This window comes from Marmota flaviventris, chromosome 18 (assembly GCF_047511675.1).
Source record: "Marmota flaviventris isolate mMarFla1 chromosome 18, mMarFla1.hap1, whole genome shotgun sequence".
NCBI classification, from domain to species: domain Eukaryota; kingdom Metazoa; phylum Chordata; class Mammalia; order Rodentia; family Sciuridae; genus Marmota; species Marmota flaviventris.
In genome coordinates this window covers 45,461,556-45,476,026 of record NC_092515.1, presented here as the reverse complement: position 1 = coordinate 45,476,026, position 14,471 = coordinate 45,461,556, and the positions used below count along the sequence as shown (strand labels likewise).

At 48.9% G+C, this 14,471-nt stretch overlaps 1 protein-coding gene across 1 annotated transcript; it reads right to left on the bottom strand.

The window, feature by feature from the left end:
- Positions 1–2,931: 2,931 nt before the first annotated feature.
- Positions 2,932–11,065, bottom strand: LOC114106803 (cocaine esterase-like). The gene is made up of 12 exons (XM_071604684.1): positions 10,990–11,065; positions 8,534–8,738; positions 7,403–7,544; positions 6,554–6,687; positions 6,215–6,473; positions 5,687–5,785; positions 5,267–5,407; positions 5,077–5,157; positions 4,698–4,845; positions 4,178–4,315; positions 3,620–3,692; positions 2,932–3,170 (listed from the first exon to the last, which is right to left on the bottom strand). The coding sequence occupies exons 1-12, from the start codon at positions 11,063–11,065 to the stop codon at positions 2,984–2,986; spliced, it is 1,683 nt and encodes a 560-aa protein (XP_071460785.1). The 3' UTR covers positions 2,932–2,983.
- Positions 11,066–14,471: the final 3,406 nt, after the last annotated feature.

The window sequence follows — 14,471 nt, the reverse complement described above, 5'->3', positions numbered from 1 at the left end:
CAAAAAGAAAAAAAAATGAAAGAAAAAACAAGTTTCACTCAATCTCAGTGATTTGACACAGAGGATTCTAATCTCAGGGCTTTACCTAAAAAAAAAAAAAAAGAAGAAGAAGAAGAAGAAGAAGAAGAGCACATGTCAACAGTGATTTCTGAAAATATACATCTCAAGTTTTATGTAAAATAACCTAAATCAGGCGTGACTGTACCCTTATTGCAATTCAGGTACTCAGAAGGTCAAAGGAGGAGGATTGGAAGTTGGAGGCCAGCCTGGGCAAGTTAGTGAGACCCAACTCAAAATAAAATAAAAGGTATGGATAAGAAGATCAGTTTTACAGTGCCCATGGGTTAAGTCTCCACTAATAAGAAAAAAAAAAAAGAATAAGAGGGAGGAGGACAAATGGAAGTCAATCAGGTGTGCATCAAGTGGTAACTGGATAAAGTGTGGCAGATGCGTACATGCAAGGCCACTCCTGAAAAAGAGAAGAAATTGCAAGTTCAAAGCCAGCCTCAGCATTTTAACGAGGCGCTAAGAAACTCAGTGAGATCTGTCTCTAGTAAAATAAAAAAGAGGGCTAGGGGTGTGGCTCAGTGGTCGAGTGCCCCTGAGTTCAATCCCTAGTACCCCCAACCACCAAAAGAAGCTCTTCAAAAGAGCTACTGAAACTACTGAAAGTCTGAAAAATACTCTGAGGTCCCACTCTGGGAAGCATCCTGTGCATTCTCAGAACTGAAAAAAACCATACAGGGGCATGTTTGCAGCAGGAGCACAAGGAATGTTTTCAGCACAGAGTGGAAGGATTATGCATCAGTCCCTGTACACTAAAAGGAACTAAAAGGTCTTTTCACCTCTGCAGAGATCCAGTCAGCCCAGGTTTACCGCTATCCTCGTCTGTCCCCTGGTGTCCAGGATGGGAAACACAGCAATCTTCATCTTCCACCCTAAAGGCCTTGGTGCCCTGTGGTGGGGCTTAAATGCATTGGGTGAATGAGGGGACTTTCTCTGTGGTGCCCCATGGAGGCAAGTTGGTGAAAGGGAGGGTATAAGGGGAGTCCCAGGGTCCATGGAGTAAGGGACACAGCCTTTCCATGACAGAGAGAAAATGCTTTGGAGGAACAAAAGGGAATATTGAGCTTCATTTGGCACTTTTGGTTACTGAGATAAAATATGAGAGGGTTTCTATTGGAGGGGCCAGAAAAGTTTAGGGAAAACAATGAGGTGAGAGGAAAGGTCAATCATGTGGATGCCATAGGGAGTCAGGGATGGTCAGGAGGCTGTAGAGGGAATTCTGAAAGATTCTGGATGGAGAGGTCCTCAGGGAGCCAGGGACAAGAATCTCTTCTGCTATGTGTCTGGTCCTCCTGACATGTCAAGGCCTCTTCCTGGACACACCCACAGAGAAACATCTTCACAGCTGTGTTGTGATTGTGTCAGTGTGGGGCTCACAGTGTCTGCAGATCCACAGAGAATAAGAGGCAACTTCAGGAGACAGGACCCTGAGGACCCCACCTGGCTCTCCAGGATGCACCCAGCTGGCCCAGGCTCCAGAAGTCAATGGAAAAGGCCAGTCCTGCTTCTCATAAGGATGGGTCCAGTCACCTTCTTGGGACAGAAATAGACGAGTATGTCCATAGATTGAAATGTTAATAATGGATGACATTTAATCTCCAGGTGGGCTCAGGGATATGGAACTTTGGTTTTGTTTGTATCCTGGGTGTGTTAGATGTTGGAACTCTAAGTGTTTGGCCTGAAAGTTTGTGTGCTGCAAATTCATACAGTAAAAGCCAGTCTCCATGGGCTGGGGATAGAACTCAATTGGTAGAGTGCTTGCCTAGCCTGCACTAGTGCATTAAGTTCTAATGCACTAAGTACACTAAGTTCTAATGCACTAAGCTCATCCCCAACAGCACACACACACACACACACACACACACACACAAATGCATAACTAATAAAATCAGTCTACTACCTGGGCTTTGATTGAAAAAAAAAAGAAGAAGAAAGCAAGCCAGTCTAAAAGTGAAAATCTAAAAAAAAAATAAAAGTGAAAATCTTTGGGAGGAGACTGGGTTTAGGAAATATCAATAGTTTTTGATATTTAGTTCCAAGAGAACTGTTTACCCCTTCTTCCAAGTAAGGACATAATGGGAAGGTGCCATCTAGAAACCAAAGCAAGACCTCCCCAGACAACAAAACTGCTAACACCTAGATTCTGGACTTGTCACCTCCTACACAGAAGACAACACATTTGCAAAACAAAGCCATCCAGTTTATTGTGTTTATTTGTTTATATTTTGATAGTAGCTTTGTGATCAAATACAGGACCTTGTACATGCTTGGCAAGTACTCCACCACTGAGCTACTCTCCCAGGACTTGTTGTTTTACTTTGAGCTTGTGTCTCCTGGAGTGGACAACCTGGGCTGCATATGGAATTCTTCTCCCTCAGCCTCCTGAGTGGCTTGGATTATGGGCATGTGCCACCGTGCCTCACTACATTATTATTGTAGTTGTTGTTGCTGTTGCTGTTGTTGTTACAGGAGCCTGATGGGGTAAAACACTGGGGCTTCTGGTGTACAGGTTTTCTACAGAGGTCCCACTGGTATGAGAACATGGGGTACTTGCTGAGAGGTGGGCAAGGGGTTCAGAAAAGCACCAGCTCCACTTCCTAAAACTTCTCTGTCAGCATGGGAGGGTGTGGCAACTGGGAGGAGGGGATAGGAGGGGTTGTAGGGAAGGAGAGGGGAGGAAGGGAGGGAGGGATCAGGCACACTGGGGTGAGGAGGAAGGTGGCATGAACTGGCTTACCCATCCACAGCCTCCTTGGGAATTACTGAGTGTGTCTAACAGGAGAGGACCCATGGCGGAGTGGATGGACGAATAGCTATGTGAATGAGTGGGTCAACCCTGGTTCATGGGTGGGCATGTGTGGGCACCACAGGAAGACCCCATAACACCTAGTACACCCCTCTCTTCCTGACAAGGAAGCTAGAGCTCTGTGTGCTTGTCCTTAGCTCCCTTTAGCTCCTGGATCTTCTGAGGCAGGGTCTTGGTCCAGAACTGCAGCCTGTGGGCCTTCAGGGCCTTGCCCACAGCAGGCTGGATGTCCAGCTGCAGGTACTTCTGGTCCTTGTCGAACAGTGGCCAGTGGGGTAGGCCCTCTCCGTTGGGGTTCCTGTGCACATGCCCTCCCAGCAAGGCAGGGCGAGGGTCAGTCTGAGCTCTGTTGAACTCAGACCTGACCTTCCACCCCAACTATGGACAGGGCAGCTAGCCAGGCAGAGAAAGGATTTGAGAATGGGGAGAGGTGTCCTGATGTAGGAAAGTAATGACCTCTCACTAGTGTCATTCCACACATGGCAGAGCAACCTGGCCTGTGTTGCCCTTCCTGTGAGAAGCTGGCTCCCATGGTAGCCCAGCACTATGGCTCACCCTCTGGACCACTGTGAAAAGAGACCAGTGACCTATACCCAAAAAGAACCCTCTTTTAGTGTGGGTCTTTCTATTGGGTACAGGGCTAGAATGTAATGAAGCACACACAATTGCTAATGGGGTCACATCTGACAAGAGGAACAGTGGAGGGCCCGTGTCCCCTGGGAGGATGAAAGGCTTAGGTGTCCTCACCCATTTCGAGCAAAGTTGGCCCAGTACTTCATCATCCTCCTTTTCAGCAGCTCCTCCTCCTCAGTGAGTTCAACTGTGGGAGGAGGAAGGAAAAGGTCCAGGTCAAGGCCAACCCCTTCCAGATGTTCACTCCTGTGCCACACTCACCACCCCAGCCCCAGGCTTGTGTCCCTTTCCTATCACAGAGTCCTGGGGCCAGGCAGACCCTCTGCTTGCCCAACCTGCCTTTACTCCTCCCAGCCTTTAACTGAATCAACACTGGGCTCCTCCTTGGCCTAGATGTTTCCTTCTTTTGGACACTGTGAAGTCATTTAAGAAATGATTTGGCTTTTACCCAACCCCTTCTCCTCCTATAATAGACACCAAGTTGGGGTGGGAACAGGTGGAAGGAGCATAGATTGGAGTCAGAAAGTTCTAACCCTGGAATGACCTGTTGAGTTGTAAGATGGTAGACACTGATTCCCTTGCTCTCTCTAAGCCCCAGTTTCTCATTTTACAATGAGAGCAATTGTCACCCTGTAGTCATGAGAATGCTCCTGTGGAACAAGGAGTGCTCACCGCTCATGCCACTGATGAAGGATCCAAAGACAAAGAGAAGCTCGTCACCATGGTCAGCCTTCACATGTGGTGGCTTCATGTCCGTGAATATGCTGGGCCGATGCTGGAACTCATAGAAGTAGACAGGAGCATGGGAACCTGGAGGGTGGACAGGATGTGTCCCTCTTGGTGACAAGATTGCTAGGTCCAAAGCTGGCTTGAATCTTCACAGTGGCTTGGAAGCTCAGAATGGATCAGGGGCAGTTGGAAGGCTCTTTGTTAAGTCATATCTTGGACTTCCTGGCTGTGTGGTCACAGGCAAGTCCTTGAGTGCCGCTACCTTAGTCCCCTACTCTGTTAAATGAGTGTGATGTCTATCTCTTACCCTAGCCATAAGGATTTACTGAGATGATGGCCTTCAGTGCTTGGGACCAGGGTCTGGATAAAGACATGTGTCAGGACCTGACACCAGACCTCACCTGGGACCCACAGCTCTGAGCTGTCTCCTAGGAAGCCAGGATTCAGGTTCAGATACACTCACTCTGATAATGTGCTACTTGGAGTGCAGGCATCACAAACATGGAGTCTGCCATCATCTCGTGGAACTGGAGTCGGAGGGTGTGGGGGTCCTCGTTGTCTCCCATGTACTCATCCATCAATAGGTCAGCACATTCGGCAGGCAACTTCATCTAGTCCAGGGAATCAGGGAGAGTCAGGCTAGGCAATCTCTGGGACAGGGAGACAGGAGTTGAGGGTAGGGATTGGGGTTTGCAATGTGTTAGGGAATAGGACATTGGTGTCAAGCTGTGCGGTGGCCCCACCCACAAATGCACATATCTCAATCTTTGTTCCTGGGCATTACTGAAGAGGAAGAGTGTCTGGCTGACCTCTTGCCTGGCACAGGACCCCAGGAGTCTCACCGTCTGTACTGATATTCTCTGCAGAACAGATCGCATGGTCTCTCTGTCTACGTCTTTCTGGATTTCAGGGGGGCCCAAGATCTGTGTGGTGAAGGGATAGTCTAGAGTTGAGGGTGGGATGTCCAGGAGGTATGAAGTCTAAACCTGCTCCCACCTGACACTATGATGGGGATTTGGAGAGGGTTCTCACCATGGGAATGCCCCAGCCATACTCATCATTGGTGACACCAATGATGCTTGGAACACGTTGAAAATCAGCAGAGGCCAGAAGCTCCTGGGGGTGCCTGGGTAGGAAGGCCCCATCCACCACAGCAGGAATGATCTTGAAGGGCTAAGGGGACATCCAAAGTCCATGATTATGGGAAGCAAAGTCTCTTTTCTAATGACACCTGAGTTACCTCCAACCCATCCTAATTCATCTTATGATTCTCAGACCAACATTCAGAGATTCTACACCTGGTTAAGCATATTTTTGTCTCAATTCCCATCCAGAACTATGAGGATACAGAAGACCAAGCCCTGGAAATGACATCATTGTTCCACAGTAGAAGTCACTGTACTTTCCTTACACCATGAACCCTGTCTCCTCACTAACGTCCATTCAGCCTACCTTGGTAATAGCCAGCATTTCCTGTTCACTCTTGCCCCGCAGGCAGCTCACCAGGGCCTCTGACTCTACTTGCCCACAGGCAGACAGGTTGGCCACCATCTGTAAAGGCACCAAATAGAAGCTGAAACATCCCTCCAGACAGGGAGGGGGTTGCTGCCTAAGGTCTCAGCTGTGTGAGGTTACCCATAATTCTCAAAGTGTGTCGCGTGTGTATTGCTACAGGTGTGAAATCCTTTCACTTTCCCTGAAGCTCAGATGTCAGCCAGAAGAGCCATCACACCTGCTTACATGGGTCTTCTGAGGATGAGGCCCCCAGGGTGCAGCTTTGAAGAACACAGAGCAAAATCAACCACTTGAGTCAGAGGTGTGTGGATTCTGACCTTTGAGCTCCTCAGAATCCCTGTTGTGGTGGCCAGATCTGGAGACACCTGCATGGTCTTTGTTCCCATGGAACAGACAGAATGGCAGAGGCTCTGAAGTTGAAGTGTGAGACAGCAGATTTGGCCTCGGGTAGTAAAGGATACTCACTGTGGAGACATCTTTAGATGAGCTGGTGATGAGATCAGGCAGCAGAGCCACCCCACTCTCCATGATGGCACCATGGAAGAGTCCTTGGGACACTGGAGACACCACATGTGAGGACACACTTGTGCCACCTGCAGACGCGCCAAAAATGGTGACCTGATCAGGGTTGCCTCCAAAGTGGGCGATATTCTGCTGGACCCAGCGTAGGGCGGCCACTTGGTCCAGATAGCCCCAGTTGCCAGTGGCATGCTGGTCTCCAGTGCTGAGAAATTCAAGGATGATGATCAATGGATGGTCCTCTGTCTACTCAGTCCCCATTGACCATTCCTGTCCCAGGCTCACCTGAAGAAGCCCAGAACTCCCAGGCGGTACTGGATAGTGACCACCAGTACATTTTCAATGGCTGACAGAATAGAACCATCAAACATGGAAGCCGAGCCCATCACCAAGGCACCACCATGGATCCAGACCATCACCTGGGAAATCAGAAGATATACCATGTGGTAGGCACCTTGCCCAATCCCGTCCTGGCTGAACCCCTAGTCTGTACACCACTTTGGTTGTGTAGCTACCCACACAGAGCTCTAGTAGTACTTCATGACCTGGGGCACTGGTGACTGAGTAAGTTCAGCTTGGATGATCAGGCCTCCCATACTTTGGATTCTATCCATGAATCAGAACCTGGAACGATTCCCCTCAGAACTATTCTGGAGGGAAGGAAAGTGATGTTTCTGTGATTACCCCACTTGAACATTAATTTAAAGTGTCATCCAATTTCTGGTCCCCAAATTAATCTACGATCATTGAATGTAGTGATCTCAAAGTGCAGCTTTGGGCACCTGCATGGATCTGCTGGGTACAAGCTAGTAAGTTGATCAGTGGGACAGAACATTTGGCCTTGAGAGCATCCAGGGCTCTCTGACTCCATTCCTAGGTTAGCTACCTGCCTGCCTAAGAGACCTTCTTGGACATGATGAGAAACTTTTCATGGTAGTTCATACCACAGTAGTGGCCAGCTGAACCTGTGTCTTCCAGTGTCATTGGTATTCTTATGTAATACTTGGGGTCAATCCCAGGCCTTCATAGCATTGTGCCAGCTCTCTACCTTGAACCATGTCCCAAGCCTGCTTCTAAACATCTTCCAAAAGAAATGTTCTCCCACCCTTCAACTGACCATGCCTTAACACTCACAGGCAGGTTAGTGCCCTCACGGGCATGTGCAGGCGCGTAGATGCTGAGGTACAGGCAGTCCTCTGACATGGGGCTGGGAGGCCAGTTTATACCTTGTAGGTTCAGATCCTCTATGTTCATTATATCTGCATTTTGCAGACACCTGGTGACAATGGAATACAGTTACTCCAGGGGCTGAGCAGTGGTCAATTCAGACCTCAGGTCCTGACTGGATCCCAGACAACCTCACTCCCTGCCTTAACTGATGCCTTGCCTCACATGATCCTTTTTTCCAGTCATTTCCCACTGAGTTCCAGGCCACAGGCTCAGGGGAAACTGGGATGGAGCCCAGACCTCCAGGAAGGCCTCAAGGTTGTTGAGAGCTTGTGTCCCACTCCCCCTGAGGCTGGGCAATCCTGACTCTAGGGCCCTGTGTGGGAAACACTGGCTGCCTTGTTGACAATCACCACTTATCCCTGTCCCCATTCAGGCCTGGAACAGCATAGGTGTCCCCACACAGCTGGTGCCTGAGTGGATGGAAGTTAGTTTCTCATAGAAGGGTAACAGGGCATCCCACAGCCCAACTCGAGACTCTCAGAAAACCTCACCCCTCCACTGAGTCTCAAGCTGTAAGCACATGCACCTGTCCCTTGGCCCTGTGAGTGGGGTCCCCAGGGAGCCACCACTGTTGCCTTCCTCAGGGATCTGCACTATCAATTGCTGGAGTCAAGGTCTTATATAAGTTCAGAGAGCCAAGCCGAACCATTCCCAGACACATCTCCCCTAGTGGGAGAGAACACCTGGAGTAAGCCAAATCCAGGGACATGTGTTCTGCCCTTGGGTTCAGCACCTGGAGTTAATGCCTGTTGGGTTCCACACCCTGAGGCAGGGGCTTGGCAAAGTTACTCCTGCATTGGAAAAATGAATGTGGGAATTGCCCCAATGCAGAGGGATATATTTTTATGTATCTGTTTATTTAGGGCCTGGGTTTCAAAGCCCGTGCATTAGGTTGCAAAAAATACAGTATGACTGGTCTATAGCCCTAGGTCTTGCAGTGCAGTGTAGATGAAGGAGCCAATGCAGCCTGGCCCAGAGATTGGAGTACCCACCCTCACCACAGCCCTAGGTTTCCCAGACCCCAGGAGAACTTACATGGCCGGGTGGGAGGTCCCATCCCTCACACCACTCCAAGGTTCAGGGGGCTCAGGGGCTGCAAAGCGCAGTGGTCCTAGAGGTGGCTTGGCAAAGGGAATTCCCAGGAAGGTGTGGACCCCCACATCGGTTTCCTTCACATGGACGAGGCTGCCCCGCACCTGCCCAGTGTGGGTGGTTCGAATAGGGCTGACTGAGTCCTGGCCTGTGGGAAGAGAGATGCACTTCAGGCTCAGGTCTTCCCACTCAGCTGCTGACCTACAGCACTAGGCCTGGTTGGCCCTCCTCAGCTCAGCCTTGTGGAGGGAGCCTGATCTTTCAACATTCACTTCTGAATTTTTCTGCCCATACTGTGCCTATCCCCACCACCAATATCACTCGACCAGGTCACAGCCTATCCCTCCAGGCTCACCAGGATCCTGTGACTTGCCACCATCCTTCAGCACTAGCAATTGCCAGCAGAATGTCTTTTGGGCTGATGGCGCAGGAGTGTCCATTGCACTAACTGTGCCAGGTCATGTCAGGCACTAGGAGGACTGTGGGAATGGAACTAAAGTTTCCCATCCTCAAGCATCTCATGCTTGAGAAGACAAGAAATGATATAAAGAATCACCATTCATGAAAGGAGAAACGGACGTATGGAGGGGAGCTATGAGTTCAGACCATACAAATCTTGTCCTGCCTGGGCTTGGGGATCAAGGCAAGGAGCCAATGGAAAGTCAAGCTAGATATATGTGGCTTGTCCAAGTCATGATATTTATTAAAAGTTGATGTTGGGCATATTGGGTTTAACTCTTCTCTCTACCCCAGAATGGGCCCACTCTTGGGTGCTGTGCAGCCCCCAGGCTGTCCCAGTCGTCTCTGTGCTTCAGGGTGCAGAGAGTTGGCAGTCGGGTCCACAGTTCTCCTGCTATTGTTGTCATCTCCACATCTCCCACATCACTGGGGCCTTCCCTACACCAGGCTCAAGTTCTCACTCTAGAGTTTGGCAGATCTGAGCTGGTTTCCATAAGAAAAAGTTAAAAACTCCAAACCTCCTCCTCTCTCCCACAAGATCTGATATTTGAAGCTACCTGGTACAGGTCAGGCCAGGGCAGCAGCCACTCACAGGACCAGAGAAGGAAATTGGCCAGTATCCCTCCGAGTCCAAAGGCACACTCTTGTCCCTACCAACATGCTGTCCCCACACAATGCCTTGCCAGATGGGATCTTGGTCCATGTAATTCACATGGCCACTGGCCACTAATGCCTGATATTTGTCACTATAAAGGACAAAGCCTGCTAAATATTCCTGCTTGGAGTCTGTTGACATTATGGAGCTGCTCCCTTTAGGAGAAGCCCTGCATGAAACAGCAGGAGGAATCTCTACCATGTATGTAGTAGTGTGAAGTTTCCTCATGTCAAGATGTGGAAAAGGTCACACCAGAAAAGATGGGTTTGTGACCATTTAGGTGAGAGACAAAGATGAGTAGTGTGTAAGACCTGGATCCTATTTAAGACCTAGATGGGCCTGTGGAGGAGCCAGGCTGGGTGGGCAGAAGACTGTGGGACTCAATTCTATACCCTCTCATACTCAGTTTTTTTTTTTTTTGGATGTGAGTTCAAGAAAAAAGACTGTTGAAAATAGAATTTTTCAGTGAAGATAGAGAAATCTTCCTGCTGAAATAATTCTGGTTCTCTAAGACCGCATTAAGGGAGGAAGCCTGTCAGTGGTGGTCTAAGTGGGACAGGTAACATGGATTCCTCTGTGCAGATTAGAGTGGGAAAATTGGGTCTATGTCCAACACCCCACACTAGGAGCCTTTGCCCTGGGAGGGATCAGGGCTGCTGACACTCCCTGGGCATGGTACTCTCCTGCTGCCAACACTTTATGATAGGGACCTAGAGAATTCTAGAAGGTACAGAGCACTTCGCTTTTGTTCTAGAACACAATCCAAGCCATGCCAGCTTGAGTTCACAAGTAAAGGGAACATACCAGTCATTCTGATAAGCTTTGAGAAGTGGAACCATGGGCTACTCTAACCCCCAGCGCCATTTACCTTTCCTGTGGATCCTACAAAAGCTGCCAGCACTTCTCTGGCCAAGGAGTCAAAACACTCAGAGCCAAATGTAACCAGCAAGCTCTTATTGCTGTTATTATCCAAGGGTGAGTAATAGCTACAGCCACAGCCACAAACAGGAGGGGAAGGACCCCTATCCCTGTTCCTTTGCAAGGAGGCTTCTCACTTGCCCATACTGTGCTCCTCAGAATCCCCTCACACTAGCTCACTCCTCCATGGGGGTGTCCTCAGGCAGCTCTGACCCTCTCTGGCTCACCCTCCTGCCTCTTATCCCCTTCATCTGTCTCCTCCACCAACTCCCCCGCCCTGGTGCCTTCCCTCCAGGCTCAGGCTCTGTCTCTGTGCACTTTGGCAGATCCAACCTGGTCTCTACCACCCTCCCCATGGCAGCCTCACCCTGGCCCTGGATGAGGAGCATCAGGAGCCCATAGGCCACGAGGATGAGCCAGGCAGGAAGTCGATGCAGGCACATGGTCGGCTCCCAGGGCTGCTTCTGTATTACTGGGCTTCACCTGGAAATGCAGAGCAGCATTCTGCCAGGTGGAATTTGTACCTGACAGTGAGGAGGCTGGGAAATGGGTGGTGCTCTGCAAGGGGTATGCTGCAGGAGAGTCACTCTGAACTCTCAGAGGTCATGGAGCCAGTGTGCAGCAGGCAGGGCCCTACCCTTCTTCTTCCCTTGGGCACCTCCCAAGGTGTCACACAGTCTCTGCAGCCTTCTGAGATCCCAGGACCCATCTCCTCACACATGGAGTCACTAATTCCCTGTCCTTGCAGTCACAGGCCCATGAGGGTGTCGGCAAGGAGAGGAGGGAGCAGAGAACTGGATGTAACTGGAGGAACCTGGGGGGCTTCTCTGGGGGGGGGGCAGAATGAAGATTTCTAGAGATGGAGAAATACAGATGACCTTGCTGGAATGAGGGGAACTGCTTGCACAGTGGCAGGGACCTGTGACTGTGACCTTCATAGCTGATGGGGTGCCCTTCAATAGTTCCTGATCTCTTATAGACCATGATCTGAGATCCTCTGAGGGCCCCTCCCTTCTCAGCCCTTCTTTGTGAAGGCATTTCTGTAGATACCCCATCCACACAAAACCAAGGTCCAGTTTACAGTCACGTATCCACTGGAAAGATGTGAAATGAGTGCCTGCAGGTCCAGGGAACTCCCAGGGGTTAGATGCCTCTGGGAGATTCTGAAACATCCTGAGCCCTGCATGGGTGAATGGAAGCCAGTGTGGGTTAGGAGAACCTGCTCAACCTGACTTCCCTGATGAAGGGGTGTGGGGCTCAACTTCAGGCAGCCTAGAGGATCCCCTGCAAACCATCCTTGGCTAGCCTACCCCACCCCCCAAAGGCTCTCACAGCCCAGTGTGGTGTCCTTATCAGCCCCTTTGGGGAGCAATTGGCTTTATCCAGATGAGTAGCCATCATGCTGAGAGCACTGCTTCTCCTTGACCTCCACCCAATCAGCAAGGATACTGTGGATTCAGTTCCCCTTCCAGTGTACTCTGCTCCAAGCCATTGCCCCAGCTCCAGCCTGGGCAGATGCTTTCTCTGCCCTGAGTCTCCTGATCTAATTCATAGATGAGCTTGGGCCTCCTCCCAGCTCAGTCCTATTATAAGCTCCTTTGTGACGACTGGACAACAAGTGCTTCTTCCTGATCTGGAGTCTGCTAGGGTGAAGGTCCCCATGGGCTCTGCCATTTATGGCACCATCTTACAGAGGCCTTGGCTTTGACAATGACCAAGATAATAGTAATAATGTGAAATGATGAAGAGTTTCAGGAGTATCTGTGTATGTGTTTGTATATATTATACCTTATACATATATAGAGATGAGAGAGACAGAGAGACAGAAAGACAGAGAGACAGAATGGAAGATGGAAGCAGAGTCTAAAAGTCAAAACAAATATATGCAATGAGATTTCCCAACACGCCCTTTAAATATAATTTAATCTAAGACCCATCAGACCAGTGTTGAAGAGGATATGGAGCAACTGCTACCCTCATAAATGGCTGGTAGGGATGCAAAGTGACAAAGTCTTTTTGGAGAAGAGTTTGTTATTTCCCTTAAAGGTTCCAACTACACTTGCCATATGACTCAGCAATTCTACTCTCAGGTCTTTCCTCAACAGAAATGACAGCATTGGTCTATATACATAATTTATGACAATGTTCCTAAGAGCTTCATTAGAATTGGTCCAAAAATGGAAGTCACTCAGATGTATATCAACTGGTCAATGGATAAAGTGTGGTGTGTGCCTATAAGGAATGCCACTCCCCAGGAAAAGGAATTTGAGATCTGCTGCATCTCAAAAATTGGATGTGAAGTGACAGAGCCATTCCTAAAAGTGTCCATTTGCATCATATTTGGAGCAAGGCAAACTAGAGGAACCCAAGCAATTAGGTAACTGCCTTAGAGCAGGATTCAGGGCAAGGAAGGACTACAAAGGGGCATGAGGAAGTTTAGGAAGAAAAAGAAACTGGTAAAACTTGTGGTGGTGGTGTTTGCTTATCTTACATATTACCTCAGAGTGAGTAAATTGTATACTCATGAGATTTATTTAATTGTATATAAGTTATTCCACACTGGGCTGTGAATGGATATAGCTCAGTGGTATAGTGCTTGCCTAGCAGGCCAAGGAGGTAGGTGTGGTCCCTAGCACTGTACACACTCACACACACACACACACACACACACACACACACACACACACATATTCTACACTAAAGCAATTTAAAAAGCTATTAAAAATCTACAAAATATCACGGAAACACTTTGTATAATACGGTGTGCTTCTGCAGAAATGAAACAGAGAGGCATGTTCACAAGAACTCTGTAAATGCTATAAGGTTGCACCCATCAGTCTTCACCAAAAGGAAAGTCTTTCCTGTGCTGAGTCCCACAGGCTTAATGTTAACCTTGTCTGTGCCCTGGTGGCCCAGTTGACAAAATGGAATTTTCATCTTTTGCCCGAAATTCATGAAGGTCTTTGGGCTTAAATGTAGTGAATGAAAACGAGGGGTATCTCCCTCTGGGAAAACTGGTGCCCTAGGAGGGCATGTCAGTTAGAGGTTGTGGAGTGGGAGGCTCCCAAGGTCTTTGTAATGAGAAATCCAGCATCTTAATATCTGAGAGAAAAATATTTGAGGGAACTAAGAGGCACATTGAGTATTATTTGCTACCTTTGTACAATGAGAAAAGATGAGAGGGTTTTTATAGGAGGAGTCAGAAGAGTTTAGAGACAGCAAAGAAGGGAGAAGGAAAATCAGTGATGTGGATGCCATAGTGAGTGAGGGATGGTCAGGAGGCTGCAGGGGGAATTCTGCAAGACATTAAGCCTAAGGACACCTTACTGGATAGAGTTGTTCTCAGGGAACCAGGGACAAGAATCTCTTCTCTGGGCCTCCTGAGCCTCCAAGGCCTCTTCCAGGACACACCACACAGAGAAACATCTTCTCAGGTGTGTTATAATCATGTCAGTGTGAGGCTCACAGTGTCTACAGATTCACAGAGAATAAGAGTCAACTTAGGGCTGGGGATGTGGCTCAAGCGGTAGCGTGCTCGCCTGGCATGCGTGCGGCCCTGGTTCGATCCTCAGCACCACATACAAACAAAGATGTTGTGTCCGCCGAAAACTAAAAAAAATAAATATTAAAAAAAATTCTCTCTCTCTCTCTCTCTCTCTCTCTCTCTCTCTCTCTCTCTCTCTCTCTCTCATCTCTCTCCCTCTCTCTTTAAAAAAAAAAAAAGTGTCAACTTAAAGAGACAGGACCCTGAGGACCCCACCTGGCTCTCCTGGACATACTCAGCTGATCCAGGCTTTAGAATCAATGGAGAAACCCAGTCCTGCTCCTCACAAGTGTGGGGATGGAAAT